We start from the raw sequence: 26038 nt of genomic DNA, 5'->3' as shown, positions 1-26038 counted from the left end.
CCATGACGTTTCTGTGTTACTTACGGGAGGTAGACCGATCCTGAATGCAGTTTAGCACCTTCCCAGAAGCAGTCCAGAGGAGTGATGATTAGACATGGGTGCAGTTTCTCTATAATCTACAAAATGGATACAGTATTACTGTGACAGACCTCCGGTAGTGTACATACATTTCTACTTAAACGTCATTTTTAGAAAAAGTAAACCCAAAATCTTTCCTCACCTGGTCAACAAAATTGGTTTCTGTGACGAGTTCTCCTGATTTGTAGCATAAATGTTCCAATTTCCACTGTCTGAAAATACAACGGTAGAAACTGTCATGAGTTTTCTCCTACCTTATTGATCGTTGTGGACACTGTTGCGTTTGTTAAGGTGTTATTGTAAAATTTCAGAATTAGAGTTTACATTTAAAATTGCCAATTGTCTAAACAAATGATGAATAAAATGTATACGTATACAATTATATTTGACTTTTGAATTATTATTTTAAATATGTGACACTAAACTCTTTTTTTGGTGGGGCCAGTGAAAATTTTGGCTGGGCAAGTGAAAACCTGATCCACTGGCCCAATCGGGCCAGTATAAAAAAATTTCGTTGAGCCCTGCTAAACCAGTTCCAGAGGGTTAATATATAAAGATCTCAGATGCAAAAGCTGCTAAACACCACCTCTGTCAAAAATGAGAGAATGATATTGACCGAATGCTGTTGGTGCATATACGTTCATCAACTAGTTTCGCTTCAAATCCGCTTAATCCCAGCTTAAGGCCAGTTAGAAATACCGGTTTGTTGGGAGAATCCGTTAAACACCACAGGCAATTTTTCAGCAAAGTCCTCTAAGTGCACAGAAGAAGAATTGAATAAATAATGCCGTGTGTACATCGGATTTCAATCGTCCAGCTGCAAGTTTGTTTACCCGGTTAAAAAGATTTTGCACATATATATATTAAGATATTAACCTTTTTAAGTCTTTTACTTGTATTCAGAAAAAACTGTGAAAATGACTAGAAACTTTTTTAGAAGTGGATATTTTTGCCAAAAAAGCCTGCATGCACTTAGAGGGCTTTGCAGCAAAATACATTTAAATTGGTTAAAAACCAATGAAATGACTAAAGTGCTTTTGTGAAAATAAGGCATTTCAGTTACTAATAACTTTTTTCAATAAAGTGCAATTACTGAACCAAAACATAAGAACCTAACAAACAAAAATTGTATTTACAAGAAAACTTTAGAGGGTTTTGCATCTGAGCTCTTTTCGTAAGCGAAACAACACATAAGTCATGAGGGTCAGTAAATTTCAACAAACTACTCATTTAACACACAACTCCCCATGTCTCCTTACAGCCAGTCATGTTGTTACCTGTTGTACATGTAAACGTGCACTCTGCTAGCCTTGATGGCAGAGTCGAGGTGCTGTTTTAGCGCCTCCACCGTCAGAATGTTAGCACCTTCCTGCCGTGGCGTCTGGATCATGAGCTGAGGACTAAACATGGCCTCCTCTCCGATCTTCTGCCGCGTGTACTTGAGTTCTTGATTCACCCTGCCGCCAACTGTAAAACAAAGATAGAGGAAGCATCTCAATGTTGTTAAAATGTTAAATTACTTTATTTATAGGCACAGTAGAGACAAAAAGCAATTGGGGGGTAGGGGTAGTAAAAACGTTTAATATTATATTTGGCGTATATACCCGATTTATTTATTGCTTCATCAATATCAACAAGCAGTAAAAAGCCCATAAGGATTAAATGTTCACGATAAAAAATTATTCACTTAGTGTTACAGTGACAACCAATCATAATTCCCAGTGTTATCGTACAGGGTCAAACAAAATCTCACGGTAATCAATTATATGGTTCAGGCTCGATGAAAAGGAATCTGTGCAAACACATGTACCGGCTCCCACCTGTCCTGTTAACTCCACAATAAAATGCCTTTCATTGCACACTATAACACCTGCAGTCTTCTTCACAGCTCTCAAACCGAAGCTGATGAGTTACGAGCATGTGTAACTAAGCACATTTGTGAGCGCACACATGTGCATAAGCACTCAGGTAGCTTTGCTGCAGTCGTGCAGCAGAGTCCTTGTTTGGCACATCTGAGGTCCGCACTGGACCAGCTACAAAAGCGGCCTTTGACGGAGTCGCGCTAAACACCGTCCAAGTCCTGCCTCTCAAAGCTGTCGGTTCTTCACGCGCTCTCTACCTGACCTCTGAGAATAGAAGACTTCTCCATTTCCAGGATCAAGCACCCTTGAGAAGCAGGCAACATGGTTCACAAAGACTTTACAGTTACTCAGCGGCACCACATAATGCTGGCAACAAATAATACAGTCTAGTAAAGGTAATCGGCTCATTTCTCGCAATCAACCTCAGGCTACAGACCAAATCGTCTAGGCTACCAGAAGACGACTGTAACACCTATATTTAAATCTGTAATACGGTTACATTCACACACAGTTCGGTTATTTACAAAAGGGGCAACCAACTAACACTTTTACAATTTTTGGACTCACAACTGCATTTACGAAGAAGCCCTGCTGTGTGAAGGGAACGGTACTGGACAACTAGTTGACTGTGACATCACCCATCACTCTCTGTCACCGTGTTGATGTGCAGGGTGAATAAAGATAATGGCAAACCACGGTGCAGGATTGCTTCGTAATATTATACAAAATCTGACATTTTTACAGTCCGAATTGTCAGACATCAGACAGATGTGCTGTAGTGTGATTCCAGCAAGCAAGTAATAGCCATCATTTTACAATCTAGGTTAACTACAGATCTGATATATTTTGTCTATGAGTAACCCACTTTTAGCCAAAATAAGCTTGAATTTGGTTACATGTCGTTTTTTGCCAAAATACCTTGTGAGATTTTACGTTATGTACGCCAAGTCAACAGTAATTACAAATGGTTTGGTTTCATTTATTTATTTATTTCTGGGCTATGGCTAGACATCTATAAATTTTCACTGACAGCCCAAATTTTGGCTAAACGTCTGAGCTCTATTTGGACGGTCTTTAAAACGCAAAATTGCTTGCTGGGATAATATATCGGCATTTATGGATGCCACGCAACACCAAATCTTTTGTGTAGCTACTGCATGCATCAGAATGTTACATTTGTATTCAGTATAACATGCGGATAGAATTGCACCTTGTTTTACAACGCTAAGTCCAATTTGAAGGTAAATTTAACGAAGATATTTTGAATGCACCTAGAGGCCTATTCGAACAGTAAATGTTTTTCATGAAGATGTATGTGAAAATATATTTTCATGCCTCCTGCGAAATAAAACCCATGCATTGGGGTGAAGATAAATTCATGTAGATGTTTGAGTTTATAATTCGAAACTTCCCTGATTACTCACATGACCTGGATATACTTGATTATATGTATATGGAATTTTTGTTATTTTATTCTCTTTATTTATATCAGCTTCCACTCACTGTAATGAAGCGATGGTGAAACTTTGTTCCCATATACTTCTTATCATTTCAGTGGCAATTTTTTTAAATGGAAGCAAAGAAAGCCATTTCACTGATGCAGTATAAATGCGCAGTATATTACCATATGGTGCATTTAGTGGTCTAAAAGGATATGCAGAATGACTTTTGCAGTGATTCCCCTTTTATAAGCTTAGAGATCTGGATTCGGACGGAAATTAAATTATCACACGACCTTGATTAAATTACCTCACTGACAACCCTCTGAAAATATTGAAAAAAATTTACTTCCCGACGAGAAACAATTACCGTCTGAACAGGGCTTAGGTGTACATTTCAGTGTATTTAACTAACTTACCGGTAGTCAAAGGTAACCGCTATCCCAATGAATTAATCATAAGATGGTAATAAATGATGTGATTTTAAACTATCCAAAAACAGTACTATTTTTGCAAGAAGTTACACAGCCAGCTTTGAAGCCCTAATGCACCTCACGAGTGTTGGGGAAAGTTACTTTTAAAAGTAATGCATTACAATATTAAGTTACTCCCCAAAAAAGTAACTAATTGCGTTACTTAGTTACTTTCCATGAAAAGTAATGCTTACGTTACTTTTGCGTTACTTTTTCTTACTTGGCTGAGGCTTGATCTCTTTCAGGCCTTGCAGGTGTTTTTTATAATCGCAAAAATGTCGAGCTCTGGCCTGCCATCTCCGTTTCTGACTCAAACTGTTCCCGCTCAGGAGCACAGAGTTCATAATTCTACGTTAATATGTTCAGTTTAATTCAGTACATTTTATTTTTAAATTGAATTAATAAAACTGAAAAGTAACTCACATTACTTTTCTTAAAAAAGTAACTCAAATATTATTGTGTACATTTATAAAGTAATGCGTTACTTTACTCGTTACTTCAGAAAAGTAATATTATTACGTAATGCGCGTTACTTGTAATGCATTACCCCCAACACTGCACCTCACAACTAGTTGCATTTGACAATAACTACATCTAACCTCTTAATAATTTGTTTGAGTATTTCGATTTTTTCACACATGCACATATACTAGAACAGTTTCAGTTTCTGCTGTTTAAGCAGACACAGAATAAAAAATAAAACAATTTGCAATCATTTAATCTTTCTGTTATTTTTTTCTGAAACCGCAAAATCTTCACAAACGTCAAGATAGTGAAACATTTATCATGCCCTGGTAACTAAAGCAAGAAAATGTCTTTTTCTCATTAACCCATTTCAACTCTGGGGGAAGGGCTGTGTAAAACAATCTGTAACAACTTATAAGCTATAATTCAATTTAACAATGGTTTTCAATTCACCAGACAGACATAGGTTGAATATTTTCAAACCGTTGTAATTGTATTAAAGTCAAAAATAACCATGCTTTATTCTCGGGGCAGACCACCCAGCTTGAGAAAAAGATTCACGATGGAGGAAACGTCGAGAAACATTATAAGAAGGCAATAGATTTCTTTATTCCCGGCCCAAAATGTACATCTGATCTTGTTTTAGGGCATGTTTATAATTTCCCTCATTAATTGCAGATTTAAGCGAGTCTGAGCTTTGCTTCAACATGATTATTGGTACCAGGTTGATTACATCCCAAACAAGCTGAACATGTTACTGATTTGAAAGCCCTGGGAACACCAACATGTTTTTGGGATGAAACAACCTTGGATGTCAGCTTTTCTATTAGAGGTTTTTCTTCTGGATTACCATAAAACGAATCACCTTGATGTCATAAATGGCTTATCTGATGTACCCCAAGACATGCGGATTTAACAGGAAGGAGGCATGACAATGCATGTCACTCACTTTACAGTCTGAAAAAAAAAGATCCCCATAATGCAGCAAACGTTCTATTAAGCGTTGACCTTCTAAACTACAGTTCAGAACAATATATAGTTTATTAATAATAATAATAATTTATGTACATTTACATGCATGCATGTGAGTCATTGCAAGGTATACATTTTATCAGTATTTGTGTTCAATTGGATTGAACCCACAACCTATTCCCCTGCCAACGCAATGGTCTACTGCTGAGCTACAGGAACATTATTATTCCCAAAAAGACCTGTTCACAACAATATCAATAACTACAAAGATAACTGTAAAGATAACCATGCCATATTTTTCATGGGGATGGAAGGTAACTAGGCTTGGGTATCGAGTATCGATTGGAACCGGGACTAGCTTTGTGATTTTCCCGGCATTGTTCAAAAGTTTAAATTTCGATTCCTAGTTTCCGCCGACCGTAAAAACAAACAGCTGAACACCAACGAAGAAGCGTCCACCAGAAGTTTTGGCATAACCTAGAGCAGGGGTTCTCAAAGTCCGGACTTGATCCGGACCCGTGTCCACTTCATAGTACAAGTGCATTAATTTCTATGTGATTGATTAAATGTGTGCATTTGCTACTTTACAAATGCATATTAAACTTGTAAACCATTCGTTTAGTTTCTTTTCTTTTTAGATTTAAGAGTATTCCTGGTCCGAAAATAAAACGAGTTATTAAAAAATTTCCTGTGTCACGCTGTAGCCATCACACCCAGATATTATGCACAGCTACTTCATGTACTACGGCTTTTGATCAGAAAGTCCTTATCAATCTGAAATCACTGTTGGTTTGAGTCGTTTAAAACATGCATTTGAAAAAGCAACACTCGTCAAACATAATCTTTATACATATTCTTTATTATCATGAAATACCTGAAAAGGTTTGAAGAACAGCAATATAAATATATCCTTCAGCCATTTCCTGGAGCTGCGTCTGGTTCTTCGTCTGCAGCGCATATTAAGTTTCTGCCTGAGAGCGCCCCCTGGCTTTTGGATGTAGCGGCATTTCACCGTAATTCATTGAGAAGCATAGCAAGCATCATCAGCCCATTTATAGGTGCACCCCTAATTTTGGTCAGTGTCTCTGCCTACCAACCACACTTTTTTTGCCATGGTTTATGCATCTGATGGAAAACAAACTCTGCCATTTCTCTAATTAGGTTGCTCTGTATTTTACACCTGGTTACTTTTGGCATATTTCTTGTGTTTATGTTTAAAAAATGTTTTTACTTTAAATGCAAAATACACTTGTTATGTGTTTCCCAAACTATTTGTGTTGATTTCTTATACAAACAAATTATTTACATAAAGTTATTACCATGCTTGACAATTTTTGTGATAACCAGTTTTTCCGGACCAATGAAAATGATGAGAATTCAGATTTGGACCTTTGAATGTAAACTTTGAGAACCCCTGACCTAGAGAGTCGAACATGGATGGCGTGCGTCGGCCGTCCAAAGTGCGACTTCACTTTTCTAAACAGACATGAAATCTCGGCAAAATGCAACATCTGCGGCAACATTGTTTCGTGCATAGGAGTGTGTCCACACGTCCTCCGCTGCCTCTTTCTCTGGCTCCGACCCCTAGCCTGGCATCGCAGTGACTGCACTGCAGTCCAAATCCGGTGAAACAATACATATACAATAAATATATCTTGCGGCAACATTGAGGCAGCTAACAAATTAGCCAACGTATTTTTTCATAGACAATTTACGAACTGAGATTGCGAACGTTAGCCGGTGACTCCACAACTCCGCGATGTGCTGAGCGAACGTGTTTTCTTCACACAGCAGGAGATACTATCAGTCTAAAATGCTCATGCATACTGCCTGAGAAGACAGATATGATAATTTTTCTAAACAATAACGGTTTCTGATTTTATACTTTACCTGCTACTAATCTGGACTGGGTTTGTTTCTTATTGTTTCTATTCTGCACCAGGTTAGCCCATCAGTGGGAGCACGGTAACATACCTGCAGCATCATACACTCATATGTAAATGTGTTTTCATGAGGTTTTCAAAAAAAAGCTCTCTTGAGGAAAGTTTACCCCTGAGAAAATATATTCATAATTTATTATATTTATATTCAAGTTCATAGATTTGATGTACATATTGTAGTTGAAAACAGCCCTGAGAGAAATTCATAGTAAAGTTCACAAAAAGTATAAAGTTCATATTCAAATTGATGGAGAAGGTCAGACTATTTCCTTCAGAAAGACCATTGGTTAGCTAGCTCATTTAAAATATCCTAAACTTTTTTGACCCTTCCTCTTAAAAGAATCGGAATCGAGAATCTTTAGGAACCGGAATCGAAACAAGGAATTGAAATTGGAACCGGAATCGTTCAAATTCAAACGATACCCAACCCTAAAGGTAACCCAACTTTAATCAAAATTAGCAAATATAGGGTCCTATGATTTCCGCAATGCGGAAAACGCGGATAGAGTCACAGAATACAAGCATAAAAATAAAAATTTTGCATTGTCATTTTTAAAACCCATTTTACTCATTTCATTAATCAACAATTGACAGAAATGCACATTTTCCTTTGGTGTAATGTTGGACGTAAAGAAAGATACGTCCATTTCTCGTTATGCATTGCAAACAATGACAAGCGTGGCCTCTAGAGCGCAAACAGGTTTCGTCAAAGCCCAGAACACAGCAGACTAATTATGCTTTGATGTTACAAGCACCAGGGTTGTTTGAGCGAACCATGACTTCTTTCCTTTACGCTGTGTTGATTTTGGACTATAAACGCCGTCCGTTTGTTGAGACGAACTTCATAGGGCCCTACAATTACAACCCCCCTCCAATATTATACAATGATTAATGAAAACAAATACAATTGATACCTCATCCCTCTCCAATGTTCCAAACCAATCGACCCTCCAAGATATGTTTTTCTATGCAGTCTTTTATTATAACTGTGTGAGCAATTTGAATAGATTTTGATTGGCTGTCAACATTTTATCGTTCATCAGCTAGAAGAAAAACTCTCTAAAAAAGTAATCCAAACGATATTGTTCCTCAGTATTGTTATCATTATAGTTGGAAACGTGGCTGTTTTCTTAAATTTAAAACGATTTTTAAAACTTTATCTTTATCATCCTTGGTGTAAACAGGCCTTACGTCATAATAAAGCAACATAACATGAAAAGCATGAAACAAACTAAAATCTATAGCTGAGTTGCCTATATACAAATCAGCAGACTTTAGCTACGTTAAACAATCTATGACTGTAACTGTAAAATCAAAACATATTTCTCTATATCCCACAGCTGAAGTGTCAGTGAACAATTTTTCTTGGTGAGGAGGGTAACGGGGCAGCCGTGAATCTGGTGTGCATGTCAGTGTGTGTTGGTGCCTCCGCTAGGCCCATTCAGCTTGTTGCATAACATTAACCCTTGAACCTCCCTTTCACAAACAGGGGGAGCTGCCATTGGAAGGAATCCTCCTTTGCTCATAGTTTTCAAGCAGCGCATTGCTATTCTCACCATTCAGCTGCAGAGTGGCTTTTGAGTGGCCCATTTCAGAGGGGTGTGTGGGGTACCATACAAAAGAAATATCCCACCCACTCCCCCCCACCACAACCACTGCACTCAACCCCTTCTAGAGCATGACATAACTCCACGCTACTGCTAGCTCCAATACCGCCCACTACTTCATCCTACCGACTACGCCAATCACGCGGCTGGAGGGCCAGGAGGAGTTAGTGGGGCTGCTCCCTGATGGGGGTGTGCGTTATGGTGGCTGGTGCGGGACTTTTTTAGGAGGGGCCGGAGGAAGGGGCTGTGTGTGGCAATGTCGGCACAGGGAGGCAGTTTTTATGACTGTGTTGCAGGCGGGATTAGCTGGATTAGACTCAAACTCAGAGAGACCCCCTGTGGTCGCACGGAAGTTTCTGTACTGGGTCAAAGCGACATGAACTCTCTCCCTCGCACAACTCACATCCCAACATAAACCATGACGCTCCGATGTTGACATACCGCTGGCCCTGAGTTCGCATCTAAATCAACGCATTTACGCACCTGATGAGCTTCACTTGGCTAAAGAAAAATAGGGCTTGGTGGCAAAAATAACACACACAGATGTTAATAACAATACTGTACATTCGAACAAAGCACCTCCTGTTAATGTCCTGCACACATGTTAAGTCCTGTAACGGCTGTCCATGCACTGACCTCCACCAAGCACTTATCCTTTCACAGAGGGAATATCAAGGGTGAGAGAGGAGGAAAGCGAAAGTGAGAGAGAGAGAAAAAGCGAGGAAGAGAGAGAGAGAGTCCCTGACCCGCAGCTGTAGCACAATGCCCCCAAGCAGCCTGCTCGACCCCTGACACAAATTTTACACCGCAGCTGCCATTTACTCCACACTACATTACCATATGTATGGCCTGCTCTCCTCTAATTATGCTAATCACCTGTCCAGATCTGCACCACGAAAAATGGATGTATTTAGCAGTCCGCTGCCTACAAATACAGCTTACTGAAATCCAGAGATGTACATTCAGAGGGGCCTGAATAGGTAGATTTTTCCACGTTGCTGGCTTCATTCAGATCCCTTCCTCTTAAGAAAAAACTATTCAAATGAACTGGATCGCACCGCAACAAAAAGCAAGAGGGAAAAGTGTGTGTGTGTTCTTGAGCGCTCAAGGTTGGGGGGTGGTTCTGTGTGCGCACCTACCCAAACACTCAGCGAGCTCCAGCAAAATAAGATATCACTGGGACATTTTCCTGATTTCCAGGATTCTTTCAAATAGCATATTTTACCACGCCCCAGAATACTTGATTCTGATTGGGTAAATGCGACATTATGCAAAAAAATATTCAACCACAGAATGACTATGTAAGGAATAATTGACGACGGGCCATTGAATTATAAGAAAATAATGCACACCCAAGGTGCAATGCGGCACGACGCGAAGCGGAGTTTCAAATAATTCAAAGGACCGGAGTCTTATACCACGGTTACCACAAACATTGCTCTGGTGCTTATTTTTAAGACATTTGAAAAGTTAGGTGTGCGGTTATCAGAAATTAATGCATACCCACGGAACGTTTCTCAGCCAATCAGAATACAGCATTCAACAGACCCGTGGTATAATAAACGTATAATCGACACAGTTCGGAGTGTAAATTGTACTATATGACATATTCACATGTCCAAGTATGCTTACATGACCTACTACAAATAAACTGACCAACCAAAACTTTTTTAACCACTTCATTTAAATTATTACCTTCATTCTTCATTGCCATTAAAACATTATCACACAAGCAAGCAGCAAAGCTTAAACAACTAACAGCAGCCATGTTTTAAGTACTCCAAGTTCGCCAAGCATTCCAAAACAAAACATTTAACTTTATTTATACTTCAGATGCACTAAGTGAGATGTACAGTACGTTGCAAAGGACCAATTGCCGAAAAACTGGAGTTCCAGCCAAAACACAAATAACACTTCAGCTACTATGCTCCTTCCTTCTATCCCCCTCCCCCTCTCGCAAAGTCCTCCGCCCCTAAGAGAGAGAAAGAGAGGGAGGGTGGAAAGAGGGAGGGCCGGACCACCCGGCATCCATGGCAGGACTCAGTGTTTACATTGCTGCGCTTCACTCTGTAATACATCTGGCATCCCAGGGCTGGACTCCCAAGTGAAAGGGGGTGTGGGAGTGTGTGTAACTTTGTGTGTGTGTGTGTGTCAGTGTAAGGAGAGGAGATCGGGGTGGGGGGGCGAGGGGTGGGCTGAAGTGCAGTAATAACATTTCGGAAGAAAAGTGAGGGAAGCAAGAGGGAGAGAGTCTTTTCCGTCATTTCGGTGTCTCTGTTTTTTGAATAACACGAAGTAAAGGTATGCAGAATATAAACACAGGAATTGGAGGGCTGTCAGGATGCTTCCACACACTTGCGTCCGTTTTACAACTTGGGGTTACTTTCTCTATCAATATTCAAAAACAAAACGTAAAAACCCACAAACATAAATATTATAATATGGCATGGATTGTGTTGAAAGGCGAGCTATTACTTTTCTAAGCAACTGGACTTTTGCCTAGCAGATGAAGAACAAGCAAAATACTTTATATCCCATTACAGGTCCTGTGCCACACCTAGGTCCTAATAAAACTTAGAGCCAATAACCAACTACCAAGAGCACCTTGGCAACTACATACTTCATAGTAACTTGTGTGCAAGCAAACAGTCCACACATTTCCTGCAAAAAAAATATCCAGTCAAACATATGCCATCACACGTTACATTACATAAAAAGCATATTGTACTAAACCATACAATGACATTGCAACCATACTTTTTTCTGTTTAGTCTGAACATGTTCGTTTAAGATGAAGCACCGCTAGAGAGTTAAGGATTAAGGTGACTTCTGAGGGTGGGAACACAGGACACATTCTCAGCAGCTTGGGTTAGCCAAACTTCAAACCAGAAGCCCTCAGGGCTGCACATACATCTCTTACAGTTCAGCCATGTGTGTCCAAGCCTTCCCATGCACATCAAAACAGGGAAAATTCCTCTAGATCCTGTTCTCCTCACCACAAAGTACACCAGAGCCACTTCCTCAATATTAAAAAGCAACTTCTTCACAAAATGTACTGCAGATAAAAAAATCCTCAATGTTATATAAAAGAACGCTTCTGTTGAATGTAATGGTAAACATCCTTTTTCAGTGTAATTTAATGGTTCTATTCACAGTAAATCGTGGAATACAAAAACTATTCATCAACAAACAAACAATCACTTTATACATAACAAAAAACCCACAAATTATTAATGAGATTTACTGTATATTAATCTCTGATCTCTAATAACTTTACACTGCCCCCTGCTGGGTACATGAAAAATTGTGGTGCTGAAATTAACCATTAGGTGACATCAAATCGATCAAGCCACAGGTCCGCTGAAGGGCTAGCGTATGTGCAGTCTAGTGGACCCTCTCTCATCATCCATAGCCCTTAGCTGGAACCCCTCACTCTGCACCCGGGTCATGTAGCCGGTATCAGATGAGCTTTTAAATAGCGGAGTCTCCACTCGATGACCTCAGGTCCTAAGGGACACATCCTTGTGGCCCCGAGCCTCACGCTACCCCTCCTACCCCAGAAGAAAAGAGAAAGGGACAACCCAAATTCTGATATCTCAATGATTTCACTCCTCTTAAAAGCAACCAGGAGGGGAAGGAGTACAGGAAGGCGAATGTTTACGTGAAAAAGTTTTAATTAAATTCAGGCGTTGCTGGTGTTTTCTTTAAAAACTTTAAGGTTGTGTAAATGACCCTGGCCTGCACATATCACCTAAAATGTTTTAATAAAATACGCTTATATATAGAAATAACTGGAAAGCTGCACAAGTCTCCACAACTCATTATAGTCAGAGACATCAAAGCTACGTTCAGCGAGATGATACAGCCGTTGACTCGATAAACTATGACAACATTATCTACATCAATCATGTAACGCTAAAAATCTGTAGAGCAACCAAACAAATTATAATGGTTGGACCGCACAGTCATCAATGGCAAGTGATGAAAGACCACATGAGATCACGCTGAATCCCATTCAAGCTGAACTTAGGGAGGGTACGAGAAACAGCTTCACCGAAGGGTCATATGGAGGTCGCTAGCAAAATACCGTTCCAAACGAAACATAAACATGCATCCTAATGGACGCTGGGCCGACATCTCCCAGTGCAGAACCTGGCCGGCCAGAACTAATCTATCTCTCAGCTGTGGAGTTTAATCTAAACAAATAGATCTCAATGTTACTGCATCTGGAAGCTGTCATGCGCCTCGACATGGGAACAGCTGAGGTGCGAGTGAGTGTGTCTCCAGCAACCGACTGTCATACTTCATCTGCAAACCTCCAGCATGTCTTAAACAGGAAATGTGGAAGTAAACACTATGTCAAGACTTGCATTTAACAGTATGGTAACAATACATGTTAATGTTCAGAATCATCAAAATGTACAACAAGTTATGTATTATGGCAATACAATGTATTGTTTTAGCCTTGGCATGGAAATGTGTGCATTCATAATAATTACATTGCAAAACATGCAGTGTATTAACTAGGCAAACATGTATCAATAATGCAATAAACTAGCATACCCTAACTAACCATAACTAGCAGCGTTTTATATGACGTAAATTATTTCGATTTACTGTTACATCAAGTTTGTTGGTGCACATTGTTGACGTGGAGGCTCTGCGAGCATATGAGTGCAACTATGAGAAATGCATAGTATTTTGAAACAGCTTATTATTTTCTATTAAAGTGCAAAACCCTATAAAATCATTCTAGAATGTTTAATTAGTCTTAATTAAGCTTTTATGTCATCAGGTGAAGTCGTCCTGTATTTTTCACATTGCAAAATATATCACAGAAGAATAAAATATTGCAATGCCAGGTTGTTTCCAATCATGTTATGCACCTTACAATATAAACAAAAATGCAAAAGGCACATCATTTAAAAATTACAGAATTATAAAATAACTAAATTTACAGAAACCTTACACATGTTGCTATAAATATAATATGCTATGTAATAAAAAGTTTATACTGTATTTATTACATGCACCCTATAAACATAGCCTATAGTTCTGATCAATACATATCAAAACATATACATTAAGAGAATATTTAACTAGTTTTTAATATTAGCTGTTTATCTTTAATATTAAATAAATATCAAATACTGGTAAAACATCTATAGATATCTATAGATTACAAAACACTTGTTTAATAAATTACTTGCTTATTATTTTTAGCATTACTGCAAAAACTGACTGCTACATGCAATCTATGCTACTGCTGCATAAAAGCATCTCATCTAGGGTTCACCAAAAATGTGTAAAGCCTCAGAAAAACCCTACCTGTTCAATTACTATTATAGCCTTAAGCAAGGCATTTAAATAACCAATTTAACACAGCTAGTGTCATTTAAGTTGCTTTGGGTGAAAAAGTTTCTGTTACATAGCAGGTTAATAAAGTGAACGCTTTCCTTTCTTTCATAAATGAAAACATTAAGATTATTTATAACACTTAATAAACACTTCTGTTAAAAAGTACATATGCAAGTAAAACATCCCAACCCAAAGCCAAATGTATTTGTATGTATAGGCAAAAAGACTATAGTCAATAAGTTCTATAATATTAGAACTTTCAAGTGCTGCAACATAACATGTATCTGTTTCATACACAATAACATGCATTTTTGTGCTTTTTTACTTTTAGGCTACATTTATTCATTTACCAGATACTTTTAAAAACAGTCCAATGCTGTACATACATAACATAGTTTATTTACAATCTCAAAAAAAAACATGCAAGACTTGTTCGATTAATATAATTTAAAATAGAAATAATCACTGTACGATCAATTTTAAGGAATTCCCTCATATCCTCTATGATCATATCAAAGGTTCTTAAACTGCAGGAATGTAGATCAAAGCAGAAAGGAGTATTGCCCCTCCCCCTAAAAAAATCACCACCCACACTACGACCCCAACATCTCACAATTGACTTATTCATAAAATAAATCAACTTTCTTCAAACTTTCTTTTAACTACATGTGAACTGTGGTTAGTGTAGGGATCGGTTGTGAGCTTCTGCCTGTTGTTCGCTCGGTTACTCCCGAAACTGTGAGGCAAATCTTTTTGGAAAGTTGAAAACGGTCCAAAACAGGACCACACACACAGCGCGGATCAGATTCAACTGCTGGAGGCAGACACACACATACGGACTCACACACACTCACAAAATGGCGGCTTTGACAAAATCTATTCGCGTTGAACACACTCACAAAAATCTTAAGTGAATCGCAGCGATGTACCTTGGGAACAATCGGCACGCGCTGAGGAGGCGCGTGCGCTACTACGTTTCCATAAACTAAACGCGTTTACGAGCGTAAAGGCGAATTAAACCGAATTACATTCTTTGCACGTTTAATTTGGATTTTTGCCAGACTACTGTACAATAAACAATTCATCCAGTTTACATGACAACCCCCGAACCACTGCTTCAGGTCTGTCTATACATAACACTTGCAGGAAAACCACTTAAAAGTAAAATAAAGTGTATAAGCTTACCTTCTACCCAGAGTTTCTCCACGTCCGTCTCCAAATTAGCTGCCCTTAAACCAACAGCAAAAGCTCCAAATATTAAAAGGCCCACAACTAAAAACTTTCCACAGTTCTTCTGTATGTAACAGCCGAGATTAAACAAAAGTCTTTGAAACTTTGCTCTCAGCCACAGCGGTGCTTTCCTTCCAGTCGCCTTCCCCTACGATAAGACAAGAGAGACCAAATATTAAACTCTCTACTAAAATCAGTGCCTTAAAAAACACACGCATAGAAAATTCGATCAACATTTATATATTATTAGGGTTTTGTCTGAATTGCATAAAATAAAAACTGACAGTTCACAAGGGGGCAGGCACCATTGGATTATGCTTTTAAAAAACAACTTGAAATTGAGTAAACAAACTAATTATATGTGATTTTTTTTATGCAACACCCTAACAGGGACTTCAAAGTAACATTCGAAATGCTTTCAAACACTACTTGCACTTTCTTTCAAATAGAAGGGCCCTGCATCTCAATAAGTTTGTAGACACGCGCACAGACGAGACAATCTAAACATTCATGCAACGTGACATTTTGTATCTTTTAGACATTTAATTAGGACAATGGACTGTAAGTTGCAAAGAAATATAATGTTGGCGATGCACGTGGTTCGCATGGCTGAAGGGATGCTAAGTGATGGGATTTGGGAAGTGCTGCAGCCATCACAGAGGGAGTTACGACAATATTTGTGAACGGAAGAGGGCAGCCACATGGATTGTGCCCGAGCAACACGGGACGAAAACTACTCCCCGTGCCCGTGTAGTAGATCCTATAGTAGTAATGTCTGGGGGTTTTAGTCAGTACGTTAGTGCCAAGTGTGCTACATCACAAACTAAACTAGAGACAACATTCACTTTTTTGGGGATGGAGCTTAGGCTTTCACGCACGAGGTTCACATCTGACAGATGTTTTGCCCTCTAAAAATCAATCAATGCTATTTATCAAAAATCTACATGTCAACATAACGGAGATCAAATGCAATACACAACGGGGAATCTCGTGCAAGGTTACAGGTTGCTTCGGGCATAGACTCTCTTCTTCAGGACACCCCAATCGGTGCCGTGGCTATCCCGTTACCTAGCGACTTCAATAAAGTTGGCCCCTTTCTCGGAACATTTCCAACAATACGAAATGCAAAAGGGACAAATGTAATGCACCTCTGATATTTGCTCCAACGCAAATGCGGCATCGCAATAACTCGGCCGCTGCAAATACTCCAAATCCGCTGCGGCGATCCGATAGTTCCCCCTATTTCTCCGCGTTAACCTCGGCCGATCGGGGTCTCTGTTTTCCTGCTCGGAGGAGACATTAACAGCCGAGGCCATGTTGCAAAGTCTGCGCCGAACCGCTCGTTTTCCGCGCTAGTGTATTTTCCCGTGAGCGTTGTGCGATATCCGAAGAAAACCAAGTTTCTCTCTCGTTGATCCCAGATCCGCGAAGCACTTCATACTCCTGTTTGAGACGGCGAGTCGGAGTCTGCGCCTTCCATTCCAACATTTCGCGAATCGGGAGGTCTCCAGCAATTCCCCACTTTCACGCCGTCTTCTTAAAAGTTTGTGATATCAGAAGGCGAAGTGGATGCTATGGAAACGACGATCCCTCGGTGGCTCAAGCATTCTGTGATCTATGTGGTCCCTCTTCAGGCCGCGCGACAAGTCGATCTCTGAGAGATTCAATAGATGTGAAAAAAGATCGCTCTCCATTCGGAGACAGAGGAGGAGGGGCGTGGCAAAGAACGGGTCGAAACCCCGCCCCCAGGGCTGTCAGATGGCCGGAGTTCCTGGGATCTGATTGGTTCCAGAAGGGCAAAAATTACTCAGCAAACACGACTATTATTAGCTGCTTAGCAACAGCTCACCAAAGTAGAGAGACCACCCAAGCCGCGAGCCCTCGTGTGTGCATCTCGAACTTCAGGGGAGTCTTAAAGAAGCATGGCCCACTTTTTGCACGGTCCGAACGCTGGGACATACCCGAGGCTTTCTGAAGTACTTTAAGAAAATTTTGGGAGAAGAAAACCACGCAGGAGGAGACACATGGATACGCAACGGAACTTGTGTTTTTTTTTCTTTAATTCTTCTTTCGTATTACAGTTAACATTTAAAGAATTTATAGTGTTTCTAGCTAGCCTGGTAGATAATTTTGTTATCAGCACCCCGATCACTGGTCGCTTCGGATAAAAACATCAACCAAATGTATAAATGTATTTCTAAAACGACCTGTTATTTACTCTTTCTTAAATGTAAAATGTTCTTTTAAACGCTATTGGCAGGCAGTGGAATATCTATATAATAACACGTCACATTGCTCTCCATTACTTTTCTGTATGTTGTATGGATCAGTGACAGCCGCACTTGAGCTTGTTTAAAATGTTTACTTGTGTAGATGTTAACATAGCGCCACCTAGATCATGTGTGAGTCTATGGATGTGGATCTCAACCTCTTTTGACTTCAAGCCCCCCCATTGCCCCAATCAAGTATTTTAGAGATTGGCATAACTACTATAAACAAACACAACTGAATAAGTGTCTTCTATGTATTACATCAGCTTACCTTAAATAAGGTAATTAACTAAATTTTAAATAATTTAAAGTCATCCTTGATGCCCCTTGGAAGTTTTTTAAGGCCCCTGGTTGAGAATAATGGTCTACTCTATACACACAGTTATGTATGTTTATATATTACACAAATATGTAATACTGATTAAACATAAAAACAGGCTACATTTTTATAATCTATGAGATTAGCCGCATCAAAGTTTGATTGATTTTATATTGATTTTAGTCTTTGCCATTGTCTTAGTCAATATATTAAATATATAAAGGTTATTTCCACAGAATGTTCTTTTTTATTTTATAGGATGATTTTATGTAGAAAACAGTAAACCACAAAAAAATACATTTAGCTGGATTTTCACAGACAAGGTCACAATGTTTTATGTACGGTACTAAAGAAAGTACAGAATTACTGAATTAAATTGTCTACTTGTATTTACTTCCCTTTCCTAGTACCAGCTGGGCAGTTTGGATATTGGCCATACTGAAAGCACTGACTCCTGGCTACAGGGCAAAAGAAAAATGCAATTAATGAGAGTTGTCTTTTATAGTGCACAGGTGGGTTACAGTTTTGAACAGCTTTGTGCCAAAACATGGGAATTCCTTGTCTTGCTGCCTTTCTTCATTAAGTATGTTGTGCAAACATGACATAGCTTTTATGCTATGCATAACACTCATAAAAGTAGTTAATAACTAAAGAGAATGGGAAATTTGTCTCAAAGACACCCTTTGATAATCTTAATTAGTTTTACATCACATTCTTGAATATTCTTGTAAACACAAACTATGTTATTCATCACAAACTAATGCAAATACAAGCAGCTATACAGTGCTATATAAACACCCAACAATTCTCAAAGTGGTGATATCATCGGTTTAGGGGACTATAGGAAGGAAAGCTTTCACATTAGTATGAAAATAAGTTATTAAGAATCCATTTCCTATCCCACCCCACCATCAGGAGATTATCATAGCCATATTATTTTCCTTAAAAAAAAAGGACCACTAGTAATTAGCGTCCTGCGCTGGATTCTGAGCTACAGTATATGATCTTTCTTGGGCTCTGTTTCACTCAGTCTATCCAGCAGTCCTTTAGTTTGCATTGGTTCCCACTACTGTGATGTACCCATGACTTTTCCCTTGTTTACTCTGTAGCACAAGGTTGTGCTCAATCTTACAGATGTGTTTGACATTTCTGAGCACTTCTCTGCCAGTGTTTACACTCTCCAATTTCCTCTGCGATTGTGTGGTTCTTGTATAATCAGCGTGACACAAGAGAAAGGAGAACACTTTATAAAATCTGACTATTTACCTTTTTGTGGAAGCTGCTGGATGTTTTCAGCGGTGGAACTGTTTTAGTCTGCATTTTCAGGGAAAAATGCATAATTGCTTTTCCAAATTCTTTGTGGGGATTGGGGAAAAGTGAGAAAAGTTATATCTTGTATTTGTGCAATGCCTGATTGATATGAAGAGCTCAGATGCTAAAGCCATCAAAAATGAGATAATGATATTGACCGAATACGCTCTGCACATATTATATGTTCATCAAATTCACTGTAAAAAATTATTAGTTGACTTTACTTAAAAAAAGTGAAAACCCATTGCATAAAAAAAATAAGTTAGCAAACTCCATACCCACGTATGGTTACGTACACATGACATTTTTTTATTTTGACTGACAAATAAATGTTATTAAAACTTAAGAAAACGTGTTATGGTCACTAGCTTTTTTTTAAGTTGGACTAATTTAAGCTTATTAAATTGCTATTCACAGTAATAGCTCATTTATAGTTGCACGTAAGTTCTACGCGCAAGTTCTACGCTAGCTACATCGTAGGCTATGCGTAGCCTGACGCGCACCTTACCAAAAATGTAGCAACACTTCTGTATTATGCGGACCGCTAGGGCTGTGATTGGTCTGCTAGAACTGCTCCCAACAGGTCATAAAAAACTGCGTCGAATTTCTTTTTAGGCATTTTCGCTTGTGACGGTAAGAACAAAGATGGGCCAAGTTGTAAAAGAAAGTCGCAGTCTATTTACCTCTATCACTGCTGGTCTTCTCAAATCATACACAACAAGCTTTTTCTTCTACCCTACAGGGAACATTATAGTTCATACTTTTGCATCATTGTTTGTGTCAATGTGCATTTACACATGCAGACCGCTAAGAGGTAGTATGTAGTATCCATGCGTGTAGCTCACAATAGCAGTGCAACAGCCGAGGAAGCAGCATTTTGCCAGTAAACCCACAAACGAAGAAGAAGAAGCTTGTGTATGTTACTTGAGAAGACCAGCAGTTATGGAGGTAAATCGGGGTTCTAGCAGACCAATCACAGCACTTGCGGTCCACGTAGCATTGACACGCTGTTACATTTTGGGAGAGGTGCGCGTCAGGTTACACCGTACAATCGACGCAGAAGTATAAAGCCTGCTTACAGTGTCAAGGCTACGTCGTAGGACCTACGTGAAACTATAAGGATAAAATGTGTTTAGTTAACGTGACTTAAAATTTTCAACTTTCCCCACTGCATTAAGTTAACAGAACTTTAGTAATTAACACCACTTGAGGGTTACAGCAAATACATTTACATTTATTCATTTAGCTGACGCTTTTATCCAAAGCGACTTATATTTGCTATATATGTCAGAGGTCGCACCCCTCTGGAGCAACTAGGGCAGGGCTATTCAAATCTTACCATGGAGGGCCGAAGCACTGCATAGTTTAGCTCCAACCCTAATCAAACTTAACCACCTGTGATTGTCTAGTGATCATGAAGACCTTGATTAGCATCTCAGGTGTGTTTGATCAGGGTTGGAGCTAAACTATGCAGTGCTCCGGCCCTCCAGGGTAAGATTTGAATAGCCCTGAACTATAGGGTTAAGTGTCTTGCTCAGTGACACAAAGGTGCATCACAGTGGATTCCAACTAGTGATGGGCAGTCCGGCTCTTTCCATTGATTCGGCTCTTTCGGCTCAAGCTCCGGCTCTACATTTTAGTGATGGCAGTCCGGCTCTTTTCATAGATTCGGCTCTTCTGGCTCGGCTCCCTTAGAAGAGCCGGCTCCCCTGCCTGCGTCTGAAGATTCGGCTCTGCTCGTTCGCTACAACGAATCAGCTCTTAGAGCCGGCGTTCGCGAACGACCCATCACTAATTCCAACCCGGCCGGGTCTCTCACACCAAAGGTGTGTGTCTTATCCACTGCGCCATCACCACCAAATAGTTCAAGTTAATCAAAAATTATGAGTTTAAATAACTAAAATGTGTAAAATGTTAAAAATGTTTAGCATCAGGGTTTACACTTTCGCTTCAAATCCCAGCTTCAGGTCATTCAAAAATGCCGGTTTGTGGGCAGAATCCAATAAACGTTTTTTTAACCCCCTAAATGCACAGAAGAAGAATTGAATAAACAACGGTACACGTCAAGAGTTTTTTACCCAATTAAAGGTTTGCAGAAAATATTTACCAAATTTTTTAGCATTTCACCTTTATTCTGAAAGGACAGTGAAGAGTTAAAAGTGAAGCGAAAGTTAAAGTTAAAATTGTTAAATACTAATTAAAGTAAAATTAATGAACCTAAACATAAGAGCCTAAAAAAATGCTTGTTTACAAGAAAACATGTCAGACACCTCTTCGTGTTTTCACAGTTTGGATGCCAAATACATTTGGATGTGCAGGGTTCTTGATGTTTGTCTGTTACAGTACTGAACCGTTGTACAGCATTTCTATCATCCTTGTACCAATATCACAATTTTTAGGGTTCCCCTTTCAAATATGCAGAATATGCGTATTGAGCTGAACACAGTAAAGAAGATGACTGCAACTGAGTAATTTGTATGCAAATATGTCTACACTGAAAAAAAAAAGAGGTTCCACATTATTGAATTAAGTTATTTTATAATGAAATACAAAAAACCTTGTTGAATCTACGTAATTCAATTATGGGCACAGGGCACCGGTAACTGGTTCAACAGGATTGAATCAAGTTTTCTTAAAATAAAATAAACGTAAATTAATGTTCATTTAATTTAAAAAAAACTTAATTCAATCATGTGGAACCAAGTTTTTTTTTCCAGCAATAAATGTATTAACTAGTTACAATCACAGTACTGTATAATTTCTTTATCTCATCAGAAAAGGGATGAACCCAACCAGTTTAGTTGTCATTAAACCTATGCTGGGTGGTTTCAATCCAAGATGCTGAGTTGTTTTAACCCATTGTTCGGTCAAACATAAACATTCTGGGTTTATTTAACCAAACAGCTGGGTTTGTCTCTTTTTAACCCAACGATGGGTTGAAAATAACCCAGTATATTGCATCTAAACATTGTTAATTAGGGCGGATCACACTTAAACAGATTTGTTTCTGTACCTATTTATAACAACGTAACATTTGCCATCACCTTATTTGCATAATATTGCATAATCCACCCACCACTATAAAGAGGACTCAATACTTGATTAATCTCACAAGACTATATTAATCTTTATTCTTCTTGATCAATCAGTTTTGAATGATTTCATTCAGAGGCTCGGGTGGATTATAAGACAACGTGGCTCCATATGCAAAATACCTAAAGCTAACAGCTTTCTGGCTCCAAGCCCTAAAGAGCCCTCTGTTCCAGGAAAAGCTTCACATTTTCAGATTGGCAATTATAAAATAAACACAGCTGGCTGTAATATAAGTTCATTCATTGGCTACATCACGATTATTGCCTTTACTTCATTTGACAGCCAGAAAAATGTTACATATACAAAGCCCTGCAGCTGATTGAGTTGTTTGGCATATTGTCTCTATAAAGAAATCTTTATTTAAACCGTAAGACCTTTATTTTCTTTGAATAATAGTAAAGGTTGGAAGGTTTGTGTCATAGTTTTTTTTGTAAATGAAATTTTATTATTGTATCATTCTCAACTAAATCCTGCTGTCCAGACACTGCCAAAATGTCATATGCCATCTGTTCTACACATCATCTATGTTAACTGTCACTAAAATTACATCATTTATGGTTATTCACTTAATATACCCATACCAGCACCAAAATTTTAAGACGTCCAACTTGAAAGAAAACTGTGTGCATCATTGGCATTTATGAGCTTTTGAAAATATGCCCGTGTCTTCATGTTAAATAAAGTCTGATGTTTTCAGGCTCTGACATATTATTCATTGTGTTTACCATTTCTTTTGACATATGACTGAGAGACATCTGTAGTCATTTACCACAGGCAATGCTTGAATTATACACTCAAAGCATGCACAAAATACCGCACTCCATTAGTTATTTAGATTTCTTCACTATGTGAACTTTATTCCTATTCCTTCATCACACCATTTTGTATAACGTCAAACGTACGGTCAGAGTCCTTTCACCCACTGGCTTTTAAAACGCATGGGGTTTGTTTATACACAAAACCAAAACACATAGCTTTCTGAAACCGGCCAAATAATGCCTGCCTTTAAGATTTACTCCCTTCCCAATCTTTCCTCAGAACACAATAGCTGGTGACTCCTATAGCCTGTTAACACGAAATCATTTATGGAAAACAGACATCATTCAGCGATCATGAGATTGGGTGAGAGAGGAGAAGAGGTGTGGTGCAGATGTTGAGGTCCGGTTCGGGATCTGGAGGGACCACAGAGCTGCAGGGTGACATTTGATGATGTTGATGATGTCAAAAGTTAGTCATGTTACAGAAAGAAGTATGCCACACAGCAACCAAAATACCAATAATGAAAGACAGAGTGACCAAATGAATGTTTAAAGGATGTTTGGTATAATCAAAATTACACCGCTTTCCTCTTTCCATCTTTATTTACAATAAATTGTTCTCAGAGATCAACAAGATCTGTGTGGTGTATGTCCAAAAAAAGTCATTTGTCAAGCAACACTATTATAACAAGGAGGGAAGTTAAATGATCTTGCCTTGTGAGTTCACGTGTCTCTTCTAATCCGTTCTAGTCCCAGACTAAAATGGATGTTTGAGCTAGCTTCATTTAAAAACATCTTACACTGACATATCTTAAGATACAATTTGTTGCCAAAAATTTTGGGACACCGGCCTTCATATGCACATGAACCTGAATGACACCCCATTCTTAATCCATAGGGTTTAATATGGAGTTGGCCCACCCTATAACAGCTTCAAATCTTCTTGGAAGACTTTCTACAAGGTTTAGAAGTATGTTTATGGGAATTTTTGACCATTCTACTAAAAGCACATTTGTAGGTCAGACACTGATGTTGGACAAGAAGGCCTAGGTCGTAGTCTCCAGTTTATTCATCCCAAAGATGTTCAATTGGGTTAAAGGAATATTCCATTTTCTTAAAAGAAAAATCCAGATAATTTACTCACCACCATGTCATCCAAAATGTTGATGTCTTTCTTTGTTCAGTCGAGAAGAAATTATGTTTTTTAAGGAAAACATTGCAGGATTTTTCTCATTTTAATGGACTTTAATAGAGCCCACCACTTAACACTTAACTCAACACTTAACAGTTTTTTTCAACCGGATTTAAACAAGAAGTTGTGCTTTAAAAGTGTATATTTGTTATTTTTTTTGTCTAAAATGACAATCGTTTTGCTAGATAAGACCCTTATGCCTCGTTTGGGATCGTTTATAGACCTTTGAAACTCCGTTGAAAAAAAACTGTTAAGTGTTGAGTTAAGTGTTAAGTGGTGGGCTCTATTAAAGTCCATTAAAATGAGAAAAATCCTGCAATGTTTTCCTCAAAAAAGAAAAGACATCAACATTTTGGATGACATGGTGGTGAGTAAATTATCTGGATTTTTCTTTTAAGAAAATGGAATATTCCTTTAAGGTCAGGACTCTCTACAGGCCAGTCAAGTTCCTCCACACCAAACTCGCTCATTAATGTCTTTATGGACCTTGATTTGGGGACTGGTGCACAGTCATGTTGGAACAGGAAGGGGCCATCCCCAAACTGTTCCCACAAAGTTGGAAGCATGAAATTGTCCAAAATGTCTTGGTATGATGAAGCATTAAGGGTTCCTTTCACTGGAACTAAAGGGGCCAAACCCAACCCCTGAAAAACAACCCACACCATAATTTCCCATCCACCAAACTTTACACTTGGTGCAGTCAGGTAAGTACCATTCTCCTGGCAACCACTAAACCCAGACTCATCCATCTGTTTGCCAGACAGAGAAGCGGGATTCGTTGCTCCAGAAAACAAGTCGTCACTGCTCTAGAGTCTATTGCTGGCGTGCTTTACACCACTGCATCCAATGCTTTGCATCGACCTTGGTGATGTAAGGCTTGAATGCAGCTGTTCGGCCATGAAAACCCATTCCATGAAGCTCTCTACACACTGTTCTTGAGCTAATCTGAAGGCCACACAAAATTTAAAAGGTCTGTAGTTATTGACTACGCCGTAGGACCTTGTGGCCTACCACTTTGTGGCTGAGTTGCTGTTGTTCCCCATTGCTTCCATTTTGTAATAATATTACTAACAGTTAACCCATAGATATGTACAGTAGATGTCGCCTTGGCTACGGCAGTTCATCCGACCGAATGCATCAAATAGAGCCGCCATCTTGAAACAGGGGAACCCCGCATCAGCGTCATTGTAGGCAATGGTGTGACGGAAATAAAATCACCATAAATCGTCATGAACGCGATTTTCTTGGTTTTCTTTTGGTTCGTTTCAACAGTCAGACATGTATTTAGCATTTAGTCCAGAAAAAAAAGGTTTTGATATTTTGAAAATCAACTTTTTCTACCTATAATGCATAGTGCTAGTAGCCCTAACATCCATACGCAGCACAAAAGTCTGGCATCGTCCATGAATTCGAAGTACAGGCGGAGATAGCAGCTTTACCTAGCTACTTCCTATGACAAGACCCCTGTTCCAAGATGGCGGCGGTTTTGACGCATTCTTAGAACCCCAAGGCGACATCTAGTGTAGGTATCTATGCAGTTAACCATGGAATATTCAGTAGTGAGGAAATTTCACGAATGGCAACCTATCACTGTACCACGCTTGAATTCACTGTGCCACTGAGAACGACCTATTCTTTCACAAATGTTTGTAAAAGCTGTCTTCCTTAGAT

General features: G+C 39.0%; 1 protein-coding gene across 1 annotated transcript in view; it reads right to left on the bottom strand.

Moving 5' to 3' along the window:
• The window catches only part of ptch1 (patched 1), a 59328-nt gene extending 41294 nt beyond the window's left edge, over positions 1-18034 (bottom strand). The window contains exons 1-5 of the mRNA XM_065247206.2: positions 16573-18034; positions 15380-15572; positions 1356-1545; positions 221-290; positions 25-116 (exon numbers count right to left, since the gene is read on the bottom strand). Of these exons, the coding sequence (XP_065103278.1) occupies positions 25-116; positions 221-290; positions 1356-1545; positions 15380-15572; positions 16573-16740 (713 nt within the window). The 5' untranslated portion in view covers positions 16741-18034. The remainder of the gene's footprint in view (positions 1-24; positions 117-220; positions 291-1355; positions 1546-15379; positions 15573-16572) is intronic.
• Between the last annotated feature and the right edge of the window lie 8004 nt (positions 18035-26038).

The sequence above is a fragment of the Paramisgurnus dabryanus genome, chromosome 11 (genome assembly GCF_030506205.2).
Source record: "Paramisgurnus dabryanus chromosome 11, PD_genome_1.1, whole genome shotgun sequence".
Taxonomy (NCBI): domain Eukaryota; kingdom Metazoa; phylum Chordata; class Actinopteri; order Cypriniformes; family Cobitidae; genus Paramisgurnus; species Paramisgurnus dabryanus.
The sequence above is the reverse complement of the archived record's forward strand: the minus strand, read 5'-3'. Positions and strand labels throughout refer to the sequence as shown.